Below are 18,364 nucleotides of genomic sequence, written 5' to 3' on the forward strand. Positions count from 1 at the left end.
CTAATTTTTTTTTATTTTTAGTTGAGACGAGGTTTCACCGTGTTAGCCAGGATGGTCTCGATCTCCTGACCTCGTGATCTGCCTGCCTCGGCCTCCCAAAGTGGTGGGATTACAAGTGTGAGCCACCGCACCCGGCCAAACAATGGAAATTTTTAATGATGGATTTCAGTTCTTCTCACCTCTGGGTATTTGTAATATTTGGTAACTCAGGAGTTCTGAGAGTCTTAGAATTTTCATGCATTTTAAATATATGTCTTCAAAGCACCTAGGAATATGTAAATAGTTACCCAAATGTGAGAACAGAATTGAACTAAAAACTTCATATATATATATATATATATATATTTTTTTTTTTTTTTTTTTTTTTGAGACAGAGTCTCACTCTACTGCCCAGGCTGGAGTGCAGTTGCATGACTTCAGCTCACTGCAACCTGGGATTGCAGGCCTGCTTCACCATGCCCGGCTAATTTTTGTTTTTTTAATAGAGATGGGGTTTCACCATGTTGGCCAGGCTGGTCTTGAACTTCTGACCTCAGAAGATCCACCCACCTTGTCCTCCCAAAGTGCTGGGATCGCAAGCATGAGCCACCATGCCCAGCTGGTTAATAATTCTTAATCAGTGAATCATTGTTCAAAGACATAGTTAATATTCTCATGACTTTTTAAGGACGCTCAAAAGCTGACCTTCAGAATGCCTACATTTCTTTACCTATATATTTTGCCATTTGGAGTTATACAAGTAGTAATGACACACCAAAATGTACATAATTATTGTTAGTTTTTAAGTTGGCTTCCAAATTCAAAAAAGAAAAAAATCCTGAATTCTCTAAAGGAATATATGATAGAGTCCATATATTAATTCATAGGAAGTGTTTAAGGTACTATGGTCTATTTTGGTCTAATCTTTGTTTTACTATGTAATATACATTTATGATTTACAAGTTTGTTATTCAGTGCAATAATAAATGAACACAAAATTTATGTTCTCAACCAATATTTACTTTTTCCCAAACATATGTTAAAAATTTATTTAAACTTATATTAGCAATTTTATTAGTTTAGGAAATCCATTATATCTTATACTTCTTAAAAAGCCTATGCATGTGAGATAGAAGCCAAACACATCTGGAGCCTGGTAACCACTCTTCAGAGTTCTTGGTAAAGTCTTAGTGTTATGTTCCTGTCGACGAAAAGAGTCAGACACACTAACGTATTTGAAGAGATTTATTCTGAGCCAAATATGAGTGACCATGGGCCATGACACAGCCCTTAGGAGACCCTGAGAACACGTGCCCAAGGTGGTCAGCATGCCGCTTGGTTTTATACGTTTTAGGGAGACATGAGACTTCAGTCAAATATATTTATAAGGTACATTGGCTCAGTCCAGAAAACTGGGATAATTCAAAGTGTTAGGTGGGAGGCTTCCAGATTATAGGTAGATTTAAAATTTTTCTAATTGGCAATTAATAGAAAGGAATGTCTGGGTTGCTGTATGAGGTTGCGGAGACCAGTTTTATCATGCAGGTGAAACCTCCAGATGGCAGGCTTCCAAGAGAATAGACTGTCAATTTTTCTTATCAGACTTAAGGTCTGTGTTGATATTAATGCTGGAGAGCTATAAGGAGGCATGTGTGTCACCCCCACTTCCAGTCATGGCCTGAATCAGCCTTTCAGGTTACATTTTAGAGTGCCCTGGCCTAGAAGAAAGTCCATTCAGATGGTTGGGGGGCCTTAGAATTTTATTTTTGGTTTACACTCCTCATCTGTAAAATGCACTAAGTCTACTATACTGGATTATTGGAGAAGTTATGCTGCAAGAGGACTTTGCAAAAAACAAAAAAAAAAAACCTCCTCATTTTCCACATGTAAAGAATTATTAATACAGTCACTCTCTTAACAGATATTCCCCCTTAGCTTCTGGATGATTTTATCTTCCACAAGAGGCGATTAATTTTTGCTTCTAGTAGGCAGTATATAATGGCTTGGTAAAGTCTTAGTCCAGTTAGGGATTGAGCCAAAGAGAAGTTGAGCTTCAGTCTTTGTGAGGGCTGTTCTATTTCCAGTTCACCTTGACTTTTAGGGTGTAGCCCTTTAGGGATCTCAAGAGAAAACTATGGGTGTGTACCAGGGCTTCTCCTTGGGGGCTCTGGACTCCTACTTTTGTCCCCTCCTTCATGTCCACCATTCCCTCCTCCCATCCCTACCCTATGAGATTGCTAAAGGTACTGTTCAGCTTCTTAGTTGTTGATTTCAGTCAAGATTCTTAGCCTTGACATTGCTTAGTAATTAGCAAGTGCTTCAAGGAGAAAAGTAGTGCCAAATATAATCTCTCAGCTTTCAGATCTTGGCCCTTCAAGTTCTTGCTGCTTTGATAGCTCTCCAATGACTTGAAATAGATTTTAAAAATATTTTCTGTCAAATTTTCTAGTTGTTTTTTTGTGACAGAAAAGGTTTGCAGCTAGCTAATCTTCCTTTAGCAAAAGTAGAAAATTGACCTTGAAGTAAATAACTTCTTTGAGCCTCAGTTTTCTCATCTATAAAACAATGATCCTGGCCAGGCAAGGTGGCTCACACCTGTAGCCCTAGCTACTTGGGAGGCTGAGGCAGGAGGATCACTTAAGCCCAGGAGGTAGAGGCTGCAGTAAGCCATTATCGTGCCACCTGCACTGGGCAACAGAGGGAGACCCTGCCTCAAAAAAACAAAATAAAATAAAATAATAATCCTAACAGCACTTATCATACTAGTATTACTGGGATGATCAAATAAAATAATCCAATGGGAAAAATTTCCTAATCTTTATGGTGCAGAGATGCAATCTGTATGTTCCCAAATACTTTATATTTTCCTCTTTTGGGGAGACAAGGCATCTGAAAGTAAAGCCATTAAATGGTTTAAATCTAGTCCCATTCAAGAACTGCAATTCATCCAGGCTGCTCATGGGAAGAACTAGGCAGTGGCGAGTACATAGTTGAAATAGTTGCAACATCTCAACACTTCCAATCAGTTATATTAAGGGATATGACATAATAATATAACTGTAGGTTAGTTAAAATATTGATGCTTGTACATTCAAGGAGTGGAGTCAGAAAACAACTATATTCTTCCAGACCTCTCTCTATTAAAACTGGCTCTGTAGGTAGTTCTTCCTTGCCTTGCTGGATGAAATCTCAGATTGCTGCCTGAGTTTTCTGCTTGCTCACACGTAATAAAAAGTCCTTAGCTCCTAATTTCCATTTCTCTCTCTCTCTCTCTCACACACACATACTCTCTCTCTCTCTCTCTTTCAATATTTAAAAAGGCTAGTCCTGTGGAAAAACTTCAATAAAACAAACTTTAATGTTGAAACCTTTTCCCTCCTCTAGAACTGAGAAAGGAGTGGGTGTGCTTAGTTTCTTCATTTGGTTGTCCCTTGTTACTTAGTGGATGCCTGGGACTCCTCCAGGGTTGGGGAGATGTAGAGGGGAGGAGAGGTAAGGAGGAGAAAAGTTCTTTTTGGTCTGATACTGTTGTGAGTTGGCATCAGTGTTTTCTGTACTTGGTAAGTATTTCATGCTGACATTTTCTTGTGGGCGTTTTGGAAGACCTTCCTACCTTCTTATTTCTTGGGATTTCTTGACGTGGGTAAATGTATCTCTGTGGGCTGTTAAATTCATTTCCCTCACCCTTAAGGAATCTAGTGATTGACTCTCCTGTGGGTGTCACTTCACCCTTCCAGAAATTCTCTTGGACAAGGTCTAAGACCATCCCCCAGCCAGTTTGTTCATGTATGAGAAATGGACAGTTTTTATTTTGAAAAACTCTGGGTGTGAAAGACCTCCCCAAAGCATCACTTTGTCTTCGCTCAGCTATTAGAGGGGATATCCAGCCACAAGCCCTTGTATTTCTCAGAACAGATTGGACAGAAGCCTGTCTGGCTCCTAATATAGAGGGATGCATACCAAGCTCTCTCAGGGACCCAGCTAAACTAACTTTCCTTAGACATGAGATGGGTGAGACCTACACCACATTGATAATTGTGGTCACATATCCTACTAGAATTTTCTCTGGTCTCTCAACCTTTTTTGTAGACTGAAAGTCATACACTGGTTTCTAGACAGTTGCTTTGCAGTCCTGCTTTGGTGGTCTTGCACCTTATATTATGATATAGGAGTAACTAGCATTTGTTGCTCAGCCAAAACTTGTTGCGGGAAGTCAGGGACCCCAAACGGAGGGACCGGCTGGAGCTGCGGCAGAGGAACATAAATTGTGAAGATTTCATGGACATTTATCAGTTCCCAAATAATACTCTTATAATTTCTTACACCTGTCTTACCTTAATCTCTTAATCCTGTTGTCTTTGTAAACTGAGGATGTACGTCACCCAGGACCACTAAGACAATTGTGTTAACTGAACAAATTGATTGTAAAACATGTGTGTTTGAACAATATGAAATCAGCGCACCTTGAAAAAGAACAGAGTAACAGCGATTTTCAGGGAACAAGAGAAGACAACCATAAGGTCTGACTGCCTGTGGGGTCGGGCAAAATAGAGCCATATTTTTCTTCTTGCAGAGAGCGTGTAAACGGACATGCAAGTAGGGAAGATATCGCTAAATTCTTTTCCTAGCAAGGAATGTTAATAATTAATACCCTGGGGAAGGAACGTATTCCTGGGGGGAGGTCTACAAACGGCCACTCTGGGAATGTCTGTCTTACGCAGTTGCGATAAGGACTGAGCTACACCCTGGTCTCCAGCAGTAACCTCAGGCTTACTAGGGTGGGGAAAAACTCCATCCTGGTAAATTTGAGGTCTGACTGGTTCTTTGCTCTCAAACCCTGTTTTCTGTTGTTTAAGAGGTTTATCAAGACAATACGTGCACTGCTGAACATAGACGCTTATCAGTAATTCTGCTTTTGCTCTTTGCCTTGTGATCTTTGCTTTTGCCCTTTGCCTTGTGATCTTTGTTGGACCCTTATCGGGAGTTTCTGATTTTGCCCTTATCCTGTTTCCTCAGAAGCATTTGATCTTTGTTCTCCTTTTTGCCCTTTGAAGCATGTGATCTTTGTGACCTACTCCCTGTTCACACACCTCCTCCCCTTTTGAAATCCTTAATAAAAACTTGCTGGTTTTGCAGCTTGGGGGGCATCATGGTCCTACTGATATGTGACGTCACCCCCAGTGGCCCAGCTGTAAAATTCCTCTCTTTGTACTCTTTCTCTTTATTTCTCAGCTGGCCGACACTTGTGGAAAATAGAAATAACCTACATTGAAATATTGGGGGCGAGTTCCCCCAATAAAAACTGAGTGGGGAAGAGTCCCATTTTTACATCTTGTTACACATGCTAGCAAGAAATGGTCAGCACAAAAAAGCCCACTCATAAGAGAGTCAGCAAGCATGGTATAGCTCCTTCACATTCAGATCCCTAGAGAATGAAGAGCTGTTTTTTCTCTCCAAAGTTGGCGTTTTTCTTGGTATGGTCATCGACATTCTCCAGATGCCACACGTTGGAGAGAGAAAGGTGAGGGCTGCCCTCAAGTGGTCTTACAGGCAGAAATTCCTAAGAGTGGATGGAGTGAAAGAACAGGAAAGAGCAGTGTAAGAGCTCACTAAGACACTTCCCAGAAGCCCAGGTGTGAAGGGCGGTGAGTGCTGGAGACCCCTGTCAGCAGAGGGGCCAAGTGCTACGGAATGTGGATGATCATCTTTAATGTGACCCCATGTGTTCTGTATTCCTGATACCAGTGCCATATTTTCCTTCAGATAAATTGAACTTAACTCCCACCAGCAACACGACGCTGTCTGAGAAAAGCCATTTTATATGGAAATGTTCGGTGGGTGACGATTATCCAGTATTATTAATAGAATGAGCTCAGGGCCGTGCCGAGGCTGCCCCGGCAGGAGTCCACGCTAACCAGCCTCCCCCATTCAGCGTCGTGAGGCGCGGGTTCCCGCTCCATGCCAGGTGCAGAGGGCGACACTGGCGACGTGCCACTCCACTCGCCTCCCAAGGCGCCCCCTCAGATGTTTGCGAACGCACATCAAAGCAGGCTCAAGACAATTGCTCCTGAGATGCCCGGCAGGACCCTGCCCTACCCGTCAGGCTCCATTTCTTGTTCCCGCAAATGGTGATGCCATCCCTGCCCTGTCAGCCCCTCTGGGCTGTCGTAGGCCTCCAAGGAGACAAAAACACGAAGGAGCTTTGTGAACTGTGGCGCGCAGTGCACCTGTATGAAACATGAAATTATGACTAAAAATAAAGAGTACGAGGGGGAGGAGCGAGAGGCTGAGAGGCCCAGCGCGACAGGAGGCTGCGGGCGGAGACGCTGCGAGCGCCGCCAGGGCGGGCTGACTGGGAGGCGGCTCCGGGTTTGTCATCCGGCCCCGCCCACCACTGGTCCCCAAAGGCCCGAGGGCGCGTCCGCACCCCCTCTCCTGGCCCGCAGGCCCCTTCCCACCACAGATCCCTCCCGGCGCCTGCTCCATTCGCGACCCAGGTCCCGCCCCTGCGCCCGGGCTCCCGCGCCCACCCCTCCCCGGCAGGCCCCGCCCTCGTGCGGTCCCTCCCGGAAGCGCCAGCAGAGCGACCTCGCATGGAGCGCGAGCCCAGCGCCTCAGAGGCCGCCCCCGCGGCGGCCGTGCTTTTCGCCTGGGTACGTGACTCCGCCCCCGAGCCAGGGCCAGCTGAGGGGCGCCGAGACGTGGGAGCTCCTGGCCGCGGCTTGGGCAGTTCAGGGGCTGGGTGGCCGAGGTCCTAGCCGGGCTCTGGGTTGGAGGATCCTGGGCTGGGAGCAGGGGAGGAGCGGGCGGGGAGGGAAGGGTCTTTGCGGTCGACTTAGGGGCCTGCCGGCTGGCGGGGCCGGAGCCGGAGGGGCTGTGGCGCTGCGGGAAGAACCTGCCTCGGGGCAGAGCGTCTGGTTCCGCGAGAGCCCTCCAGCCCGCATAGCGCCTGGAAGATAGCGCGAAGGGCTCGGTGGAGAGGATCGCCCGGTCCCAGAGCCCCGTGGGGCCACCTGTGCCCCCCACCCTCCTGATGCCTGGAGGAGGGAGGCCGTGTCCCAGCCTGGCGAGTGCATCCTTTGGATGTGAGGCCTGCGGTGTTTGGTCGCGCACAAGGCACAGACCCTACCTATTTGCTGATACTCTGCTGTGACCTGTTCTTGCCTGTCTTGGGGGAGTTGGGCTGCTGTTGGTTTGACGGGAGCATTGGGAGAGACGGGGTCGTCTTGATGTGTGTTTGGGAGACAGGAGGTTTCGTGCACAGGAGCGTGGCAGGTGGCCGACCAGCATGCACAGGAATGAGCAGTCGCCGCGTCTTGTGCTTCTTCATAGCACGTATCACAATTTTAATGATGTGTATAATTTATTATTAACGTCAGTCTCTCTGGCTAGAAAGTAAGTGTGGTGAGAGTGGGTGCTGTGCCTGTCTTGTTCACAGTGTCTCTCTTGGTGTCTGGCACATCGTAGGTCCCCAGTAAATACTTGTTGACGAATGAGTGAACGAGTATCCGTGTGCCTACCCATGTGCTGGTGTTGGGGAAATACACATGAGTGAAATACACATGAGTGAGAGACTTCCAGTTCTTGTGTTGGGTGAGAGCAAAAGTATAACCTGCATTGCTGTTAAAAATCAGTATTAATTGACCATTTTTTAAAGAAGTAATGATCAGTACAAGGCGGCACTTGTTGAATGTGGTGCTACAGTTTGGCAGGAGGGAGAGCATGGCCTGCGGTAGTCTGGCTGGCTGGGCGTCTTTGAGGTGGCCCGGGAGCTGGGGGATTGAATATGTGCTGTCTCTGGCTTTTTCCAGGCAGGAGACTGGCGTCTGTGTGGACAGAGGAAACATCAGGCAGAAACAAACCTTTAATATTCGGCCTTGTCTGTACTGAAACAGTATGTCTGTAAAATATGTTTAATAGGTTGTTGACACCCTTCTGCTGTGTTTGGAGAACTGGTGGTGTGTTTTTGCTGCTGCATAATCTGAAACTGTGGGGGTGTGTTGGCCGGCTAGGGCTACCATAACAAAATACCACACAATAGAGGCTTAAACAACAGAAATTTATTTTCTCACAGTTCCAGAGGCTAGAAGGCCAAGATCAAGGTGTGAGTAGGTTTGGTTTCTCCCGAGGCCTCTCTCCGGCTTGCAGATGTCTGCTTCTCACTGTGTCCTCACATGGCTTTTTTCACTGTGTCCTCACATGGCCTTTTCTATGTGTGTTAGCATCCCTGGTGTCTCTTCTTTTAAGGACACCAGTTATATTGGATTAGGGCCCCACCCTTATGACCTCATTTAACCTTAATTGCCCCTTTAAAGGCCCTCTCTCCAAATACAGTAAGGTACTAAAGGTTAGGGCTTCAACATGTGAATTTTGGGGGAATAAAGTTCAGTCTACAGTTACCTTGTTAGGGGTGTGTGTGTGTGTGTGTGTGTGCATCCATGCATGTACACGTGTGATATGTCTGGAGTGTTTGTAAGGAAGAAAGGCAAACAACAGTTGTAATAGGTTGTGTTAAATTTCCCATCGTCTTGCTTTATCCTGGATTTAGGGCCTCTCCCAGCATTACAAAAATTGGTACCATAATTTGAACCTCAGAGTGCCCATGTGTCATATTACTTTTCTCCCAGGTGTTCAGCAGCCTTGCACCCCTGGTAATGGGACAGCCACGGAGATCTCAGGGCTGACCAAGAAATACTGTGTGTGTATACTCTATATTCCCCTTGTTACTGAGCGACAGTCTTTCACAGGGTCTTACATTCATTCACCATATAAATGCATGTACATCTTCTTCGGGCCAGCACAGTTTCAGATGCAGGGGAAACAGCAGTGAGCAAAGCAGAGTTCCTGCCCTCCTGGAGTTTAGTTTCTAGCAGGGGAGGTGTACAGTAAATAAGTAGACATATATAATGTAACATCAAGAAGTGGCATGAAGAAAAATAAAGCAGAAAATGAGTGATATGGGGATGCTATTTTAGATAAGGTCATACAGTTAACCACCTGCCAGGTAAGCTCTGGGATGGTTCACTGTATGTTCTTTTTTTATTTTTTCTTAGCGACACAGTAAGGTACAGTAAAAGGTACAGGGCTTCAGACTTTTTGCCTATCCAGAAGTAACTATGGAAAGTTACTTAACCTCTCTGAGCCTTAGTTTCTTCCTCTGTGAAATGGGAGTAATAATATCCTTCTTAGTTGTGAGGATTAAAGGTGAATGCGCAGTATGGAGAGAAGCACTCAGTAATTGGTAGCTAATAATTGCCCCATGTGGGCTTCTGGGACTTATGCCCCTGCTATGGCTTACTCTTCCATCTTTGAGTTCTTACAGCCCAGGATGGCTGTGAAATAGACTACAAGGGGAAGGATTATATATGTATGTATGTATGTATGTAAGTATGTCTGTATGTATTTGTTGTAATTATTTTACATCACCTTTCCTCATTCAGGTGTCTTCAAAAACAAATATATTTAAAATATTTTACTTCTCATCTCCAGGAAGAATCAGCTAGGAGTAGATACTTCAATAAATTATAAAGATTTCTGAAATCTTAGTAAGATTCTCTCTGCAGGTCCACAATCTCTTATCTTCAATTCTGAATACAAAAAGCTCTGAAAATCCAAAACTTACTGGACATAAGGCCATTTATAGTATTTGGCCACTTCTTATGAATATTTGTACTTTTTAATGCAGAAAGATTATTGTTTTGCTTATAGGCTGCTGTCCCTGGACCTTGCATCAGCATATATGACATGTATACTGTATTACTTTTCTAAAAGCTGTAAAATTCTGAATCTGAAATACATCTGACTGTAAGCATTTCAGATTAGGGATTATGGACCTTTTTTGTATAATAATAATAATAATAATAATAATAATAGACATATTGCCTGTCAAGGGGAAATCTGTCCCCTTACTGGAATCTCACCATGTGAATCTTGGAGCCACATAGCACTGAACTTGAAAAGGCCCTTAGAGATCATTGCCAACCTCTTTCACTGTACAAATGAAATAATGACGTGCCTTGCTTTAAGGCACAAAATCCTTAGCCAACTTTGATTCCAGAGTCGTTGTCAGTTTTCCCATTATGGGTGTGGGGAGGAGGAACAAGAACTAATTCCAGGATATTGCCCTCCCATTTTGATGCTGTTTCTCCCTCATTTTTTTCTTTTCTTAACTTCCCTAGGTAGTTAGCTTTTATCAGAAGGAACCCCTGTGCTGTCTCCCAAAGGCAATACATGGGGGCTGGAGCATAAGAAGGGAAAGATGAGGAATATCACTGGCTGAGTTGTGGGTGCTTAGGACTCTTCTCATATGGAAATCGTGGTGTTCTGAGGATGGGGCCTCCATCTAAATATGGGTTGCATATAACAGCCAGTAAGAATGATCCTAACAGGTCATTTCCTCTTTGGTCAGTTTCCCACTTGACAAAGGAAGGGTAAGATTTACATTCCCAAATGCTCCAAAGTCCTTCAGTGAGCGAATTATTACTATTTTTCTTTTCAGATTTTGGGGAAGGGATTTAAGGAGGGAAGAAAGGAGATGGGGTGAGAGTGTTTCTAAGTCTGAAACTCTGTCTGTCCTGAGCTGTCCCCATGATTACTCAAGGACAAGGGGAGACAGTTTTGCCCACAGCTCCAGAGACACAGATAACAAAGGAATGACCTTCATTTTTCTTCATGCTGGCCCCTGTAGGGGTCTGTGAGCAGCTTCTACTGGAACTTTGTTTGGATTCTGTGTCCATATTTATAATGTATCTGAAATGTGCTGGATAGCGTTCTCTTTTAGGGGCTGAAGTTCAGCTAGGGAAAGCAGTGAGGTGGCATGGGATGTGGGTGTAGGGGGAGGGAGTAAGGAGAGATATGAGATACTCCTGCCAAGGACTCGAGGCTCAGAACTCTCTCTAGAGAAGACAAGGCCCTCCTCGTCAAGAGGCTGTCTTGTTCTCAGTCAGAAGAACCTTGATTTAGGATATGGCCTCTCTTTTCATGGCCACTCTAAGAGGAAAGGCTACTTTACCCCATTACCTCTAGAGGGTTGGGCTAGGCCAAGGACCTCATAGAACTCATGCCCCCACAACCATGGCTGGCATTGCTGCTTTGCCTTCTGGGGCCTGAGGTAGAAAAAAGTGTGGGTTCTTCAGCTGCTGCAGGAGGCCAAGAGGCAGGTCATTTGTCCTTTGCCCCAGTAAATTAAGCCTGCCAGGGTACCTACCTAGGAACTTTCGTGGATGTGAATTTCCTCCACTATTATGGTCGTGAGTCTCTTACTAATGGTATTACAGATCAGGGGTCAGGAGATGGTGTTACATGTTGTTTTCTGGTGCTTGTTATTATATATTTGAATAAACAGTGCTGCGAGTATTTGCCATGAAGGAGCTAATTTTTTTTTTTTTTTTTTTTAAGAATGAGCTTAAGAAATCTCATTTGTTATAGCCTCTGAGAGATACGTCAGGGTGAGAAAGATAGAGACAGGTAAATAGACATTGACAGTCGCGGTTCCCAAACTTTTTCATCTTTGGCTTATTCATCCGTAGGGTGCAAATAGCTATGGGCAACTTGGCCTTGGCCATAAGGAAGATGTGCTGTTGCCTCAGCAACTGAATGACTTCTGTAAACCTAGGAGTGTCAGGAGGATCACAGGAGGAGGAGGCCACTCTGCAGTTGTCACAGGTAACTTCCTTCAAAAGTAGATAGTCACTCATTTTCTTAGTTAGACATTTTCCCCTGGATATGATATTGCCATTTTTCAGCCTTTTGTATTTTGCAGAGGAAAATAATGTATTTTTGTGAAACATTTTTGTGAAAGAGCCAAATTGCCATCAGAGGATCCTAGATTTTCAGGACTGGAAGGACTTCAGAGATCTTCTAGGCCAACTCTTTCCCCCACCCCCTCCATTATACAAATGAAACTCAGAAAGGAGCACTGATTGCTTAACATCACAAGGCAAATAAGTGGCAGAGTTACAATGTATATTTTACACCATAGGAGTTAGAAGTGTTTGTAATTAGATTGGATATTCCTTGAGAGCAAAAACTGTGCATTTCCCTTAATCTTCCCTTACTGTATCTAGGATAGCACTTAACAAGTAATACAAGTGCTACAATGTTGTAAAAGGGGGCATATTGCATCTGGTTAAGAACATGAGCTCTGGAATCAAATCTCTGGGTTCAGATCCTGGTTCTGTGACTTATTATCTATGTGGCCTCGGGCAAATAGCCACAGTTTCTGAATCTGTTACATGAGGATAATAATAGTGGGTGAAGAGAACCAGTGAGTTAGCAGAGCTCCATTCTGACTGTCATGGGTCCTGGGTGCTTTTCCCTTTATGGACCCCTTTCTTTGTAAAGAGATAAAATTATATTTTACAACTGTGTTGGTATAAAGATGGATATTAGTATAATCCACTCCAAATTTAGTGTTATATATGCATTGTTACTGTATTATCTTTTTCTCGTTTCAAAATAACTAAAAATTAAGCCACTCTGTGGGCCTCTGAAAGTGTTATGGGCCCTAGACACTGTGCCTAAAGGATGAATTCACCCTGCACACAAAGCTGTTAAAACAGTACCTGGCACATTCTAAATGTTGAATAAATGTTGGCTTTTTGTTCCAGTAGATGCTCAGTTTGGTGATTGACCACTGTTCCAAGACTTGAAGTTTCTATATAGGTATTAGTTTGAGGCCCTTGGCCTTGTGTTATTTGGCTCCAGAATACATGAACATACACAACTTATTAACTTGGATGGGAAAAAAAGTTGTTGGTCTGATACTCCAAATAATTAGTGAAATCTTTTTGTTCATTTTGCAGTTGTGTTTTTCCCTGTGCGCACTATCACTGGTGCCTTTATCTTTTGCAGACATAGGAGACCTCTTTGTTTGTGGTCTGAACAAAGATGGGCAACTGGGGCTTGGTCACACAGAGGATATCCCATATTTTACCCCCTGCAAATCCCTCTTTGGCTGTCCCATCCAACAGGTGGCCTGTGGCTGGGATTTTACCATTATACTCACAGGTGAGTTCACTCCTATGTAAATTTGTATCACCACAAAGGCTTTGGGTGAGAACAGTATGATGGTGGTGACCGCCGATTAAATGAAAGCCTCTTTGTGTTTAAAAAGCACACACAAGGCCCGGTGCGGTGGCTCACAATTGTAATTCCAGCACTTTGGGAGGCCAAGGCGGGTGTGTCACTTGAGGTCAGGAGTTCGAGACCACCCTGGCCAACATGGTAAAACCCCGTCTCTACTAAAAATACAAAAATTAGCCAGGTGTGGTACCCCATGCCTATAGTCCCAGCTACTCTGTAGTCCCAGCTGTTTGGGAGGCTGAGGCAGGCGAATCACTTGAACCTGGGAGGTGGAGGTTGCAGTAAGCTGAGATGCACCATTGCACCCCAGCCTGAGCGACAGAGCAATACTCCATCTCAAAATAAATAAAAATAAATAAAAAGCACACACAAATTTTCCCTCTGGTTGTCAAGGAAAGTTGTGGACTACCTTTTCTAAGGAGAGTTTAATGGTAAAGGAGACTGGGATTGGGGTGGAAAAATTTTGTCAGAGAGTAGGGAATAGACTAGATCACCTTTGGTGGCCACTTCCTGTCCCAAAAGTTCATGATAGCTGCGTGCCTGGGGTAGCTGGCCAGTGGCCAGCAGTGGCAGCGAAGGGTTATTTGTGGGGAGTGTGGTAGGAGACTATGAGGCAATAGTGGTTGTCAAAACAGTGATAGCAGCTTTTTCCCACTGTGGAATTTTTTTTTTTTTTAATAATTGGTGTTGGGCAGATCTGTTTGGTCTTTGTGAAGCCAGGTAGCAGGATAGGATATGGCCAGAGGGTTATTAGAATAATGCACTTGGGAACAGCCAGAAGTAGTTACTTTGTCAGCTGATGTCTGTTCCCTTGAAGCAGTTTTGACCTCTCTGTTCAGCTTTGCTCTGTCTAGCTGGCCATTCTGGATTTAAAGGACCATCTATGGTTTCTGACCAGGCTCCCTCTTTGCCACAGTCCTCTGGCAAGGGCATCTTTCGTCACTCTTCTGTCAAAACCCTTGTGGATTCTCCCAGACATAGCTCAGATCCCTAGCTTTTTAGCGTTGGCCTTCTGTAACTGTTCCCTAGCTGTCTTTGTGCCTTGTCTCTTATTCTCCACGCTCCTCATACTTTTCTTTCTAGTCGTACCAAGCAGTACATGCTCTTCTGTCTGTCTGATGGACTCAAATCCCAGCTTTAAAACCCTGCTCAAGTGTCACCATCCTCCTCTGTGGAGGGGTTCTGTAATATGTGTTGAATTTGATGGTAATTATTAGAATCTAAATAATAACTATCATTTATGAAGTGTTTATTGTGAGCCTGTGTTTTGGATTGTAAGGAGTTAGTAGATAATGCTCTTTCCTGCTCACATTTGGAGCCAGTTGTGAGAAAGGCACAGAGAAGTCAGTAATGGAGATTAAAAACTATTGGCTTTTCACTGGTAAAGGCTAAATTGGAGGACAGGATTAATGATGAGGCCAGTGGTCCTAATATTCTTCTGGTCCAAACTTACCCCCAAATCTCTAGGCTTTCCCCACAGGGAAATGCTTCCTATGGGTCAGCCTAGAATGACTGACAGGGAGGTGCCAAGCCACACATGTCCTGTCCCGTCTCCTAAACTCACCAGTTGGTTACATGACCGCTGTCTCCTAGAAAGCAGTGAGGATGGGGAAGGGCACGGAGAAAAGCTGGAGTATTTTACTAATGGAAACTTTGTCACATGGAAGCATGAAAAGTGAGAAATTACTATCCTCCCATCCCGATACTGGGCACTGAGTTAAGTGTTCTACACAGATAATCTGTTATTAATGAGATAATAGAATAGACAGTCGGTGTAGAATGCTTAACCTGGTGCCCAGTGTTTTCATTCCCAGAGGAATAAAAGCAGGGAATGTGGTCTGAATGCACTGAAGCATTTCCCCTCATCCCCTTTGCATCTCTCACCCTGCACCATTTAACCATTGGTCACAGACATCTTACTTCATAGATTTGCAATTTAAGTATTTGTATTTTGCAGAAAATGGTCAAGTTCTATCATGTGGATCCAACTCCTTTGGCCAGTTAGGAGTTCCTCATGGACCTCGAAGATGTGTGGTTCCCCAGGCCATTGAGGTGAGGACAGTTAATATTTAGCTTGCCCATGACCTGTTGAAGTGTTTCCGAGGTATTAACCTATCTCTCCCCAGAATAAAAGGCTGTCAGGATCCCTGAAAACCCATGGGGTAGGAGAATTTGAGTTGAAAAATAGGTCCTTCTGGGAAAAGTTAAGTTGGGAGGTAGATGTTGTAAATGAAAACCTCTGTTAGTTTTTATACACTTTATATGAAGTTTTGTGAAATAAAACAATAAAAGTAATACATCTCATAAGGGTATTAATGACATTTTACAGTTCTAAAATTAGTAATAATGGAAATTATGTTAGAAATAGGTCCAAATAGAAGTGATTTGTCAAAAGACACTAAGCTGGGCAAATGGTATAGGCCAGTGCCAGCCAGTAGAAATATAACTTGAGCTGTATATAATTTAAAATTTTCTAGTAGCTCCTTTTAAAAAAGAAACAGGTGAAATTAATTTTTAAAATAAAAGCATTAGTGAACTATAATTCAGGTACCATAAAATTAACCCCTTTAAAATGTATATACACAGAAATGAACAACCAATATCATTATCTTATTTTAGAACATTTTCATTACCACCAAAAGAAACTATATACTTAAGAGCAGTCAATTCCTATTCTCCCCTCCCCTCAGCCCCTGGTGAGTACTAATCTACTTTTTGTCTCTATGGATTTGCCTGTTCTGGGCATTTCATATAAATGAAATAATAAAATATGTGACCTGGCTCCTTTTACTTCACTTGATGCTTTCAAGTTTTGTCCATGTTGTAGCATGTAGGTGAAATTAATTTTAATAACTTTTAAATTAATACACTATATCTACACTATTATTTCAGCATGTCATCAGTATAAAGTTATTTTTTGTTTTTATTTTTATTTTTGAGGCGGAGTCTTGCTCTGTCGCCCAGGCTGGAGTGCAGTGGTGCAATCTCAGCTCACTGCAGCCTCCGCCTCCCGCGTTCAAGCAGTTCCCTGCCTCGGCCTCCCGAGTAGCTGGGATTACAGGCGCCTGACACCATGCCCCGCTAATTCAGTACAAAAAGTATTAACGAGATATTTTATACTGATTTTGTACTAAGTCTTTGAACTCTGGTATGCATTTTTTACTTACAATTTGTCTCAGTTTAGTGTAATCACATTTCAAGTTTTCAAGAGCTATGTGTAGGTAGTGGCTACCATATTGGACAAAACAAGTGTTAAACAGGACTGTTGGCCCTAGTTCAGAGTTCTTTAATTCAGTGCATCATACTTAAAATTACCCCTTTTTGTGAAGTTTATATTGTAATCATAATAGGAATATAGAATTTTTAAAGAAATATGCGTGAATCAAAAATGAGTTTTACCACCTAAGCTGCCCTGCCCCGATCTAATTTTCCTAAACTCTGATTAATAGTGGAGATGTTTTTTTCCCTGGAGAAGGCTTGGGTCTGCCCCTGCCAGCTTGCTGAACTCAGTTGCTGGTCTGTAGACTGTTATTTGGGGTCATCGTTCCCATGGTATGCACACAAGTCTAGGCTCTGTAGCCCCTGAAGGAAGTATTATAGCTCCCAATTGCAAATAGATGGCCTGGTAAGCACCTATGTATAAGTTATAAGTAATTTAGCTTAATTATACTTTATATAATTAAGGAATAGAGGAATAATGGTTAAAATATGTTGAATGACAGAATCAGAAAGTAAAAACATTTTGACAGGTGATATTCTATGCAACAATAAGAGCAATGTGCCAAAGTGAAATTTAATGGAAATTCATGCATTTATTTAATGACAACCATTATGTGTAGGTACTATGTTTAGGCAGTAGGAGCAAAGTTGAATAAGACCTGTCCTAACAATTGAGAGCTATAGTTTGGTAGGACATGATAGGCACATAAATACTTAAATGTAATACCATGTCAGAACTATGACAGATGCATGTATATCCCCAAAGGAGGGAGTATTGAGCATCTAGGGGAAGGTGGGGTGAGAAGAGGCTTAAGCTAAGTCTCAAAAGTTGAATAGAAGTTTACCTGTCTTGGGATAGGAGGATGCTCAGAATGGGTACAAAAGAAGAACATTCTAGGCAGAAGGAAGCATGTAAGCAAAGGTGGAGCAGAATAAAACAGGAGAGTTTGAGATATTGTAAGTAGTGTAGTATGGTTGGAATATAAGGAAGAGGTGGGAGTTCCAGGGTAGAGTAGGTGGGAATGGGGCAATCAGGGTGGTTGTATGTGACACATGGTAAGAACAGCACGGTAGGGAGGTCAGATAGGGTAGTAGAAGATGGACTGAAGGAAGATTACTTAGGAAACTCTTGCTAACAATCCAAATGAGATGATTGTGGCTCAAACTAAAGCAGCAGCAGTTGGGATGGAGAGTAAGAGGGAGGTGAGTGGTGTTAAAGAGACTGAAGTCACATGTAAAACCCTTCAGTTAGTTTTTTGGGGAAAAACAAAAGAAAAATATAAAGGATGATATGTTCGAATTGTATTAACACTAAGATTTGATCTTCCTGAAAGCTAATGTGATTGTGGACTCCATTGACAGAAGTATAGTTTTCAGGAGAAGGAAGGCCAGAGCCCAGTCCTTTCTGCCATTCAGCCTGCATCTGCGATGTCATGTTTTGTTGTGGATTTAGTGCTTAGGCCCTGGGCATAAAGGTATATAAGACTCAGGTCCTGCCCTTGAGAGTCCTAAAGTTTAGAAAGACACTGTGGACCTGTAAATAAACAAATGTGATAAACGTTAATGGGGTTAGAATGATGCTATAGAGTTCCTTTAAAAGAGAAAAATTGAACAACTAGAGCATATTTAGAGAAGTGAAGACCAGGAGGGGAAGGGAATTTGAAACCCAGTGATGGCTGATGAATGGGGAATATTTGCTTAAAGAAAAGATCTTCATTAGTTATCTATTGCCGTGTAACAAATTACTCCAAACCTTAGCAGCTTAAAACAGCAAACATTTATTATGTCACAGTTTCAGAGAGTCAGGAATTTAGGAACAGCTTAGCTGGTCTCTCATGAAGTTGCAGTTGAGATGTTAGCTGGGTCTGCTTGCGATCTCCGTGAACCTGTAAATAAACAAATGTGATAAAGCCCTAATGGTTGCATGTTCCTTGCCATGTGAACCTTTCTATTGGACTTTTCAGACATAGCATCTGGTTTACGCCAGGAGTGATGAGAGACAGAGAGATGCTAAGCAAGAAGCCTTAGTGCCTTTTTTTGCCTAGACTCTGAGTCACTCATTGCTTCTTTATTCTCTTTATTA

At 43.1% G+C, this 18,364-nt stretch overlaps 1 protein-coding gene across 20 annotated transcripts in view; it reads left to right on the forward strand.

Moving 5' to 3' along the window:
- The first annotated feature begins 6,535 nt into the window (after nucleotides 1-6,535).
- Nucleotides 6,536-18,364, forward strand: part of SERGEF (secretion regulating guanine nucleotide exchange factor) — a 235,876-nt gene continuing 224,047 nt past the window's right edge. For 8 of the 20 annotated variants that reach the window (XR_012423369.1, XM_005578479.3, XM_074014115.1 and 5 more), the window contains exons 1-4: nucleotides 6,536-6,632; nucleotides 11,508-11,643; nucleotides 12,832-12,987; nucleotides 15,020-15,114. Coding sequence is in view for 16 of the 20 variants with exons in the window: in XM_005578479.3 (XP_005578536.3) it covers nucleotides 6,573-6,632; nucleotides 11,508-11,643; nucleotides 12,832-12,987; nucleotides 15,020-15,114 (447 nt within the window). In the remaining 4 variants the exon portion in view is untranslated. The other 12 variants (XM_005578476.3, XM_074014112.1, XM_045371575.3 and 9 more) reach the window with 11 other exon arrangements.

Source organism: Macaca fascicularis, chromosome 14 (genome assembly GCF_037993035.2).
Source record: "Macaca fascicularis isolate 582-1 chromosome 14, T2T-MFA8v1.1".
NCBI lineage: Eukaryota > Metazoa > Chordata > Mammalia > Primates > Cercopithecidae > Macaca > Macaca fascicularis.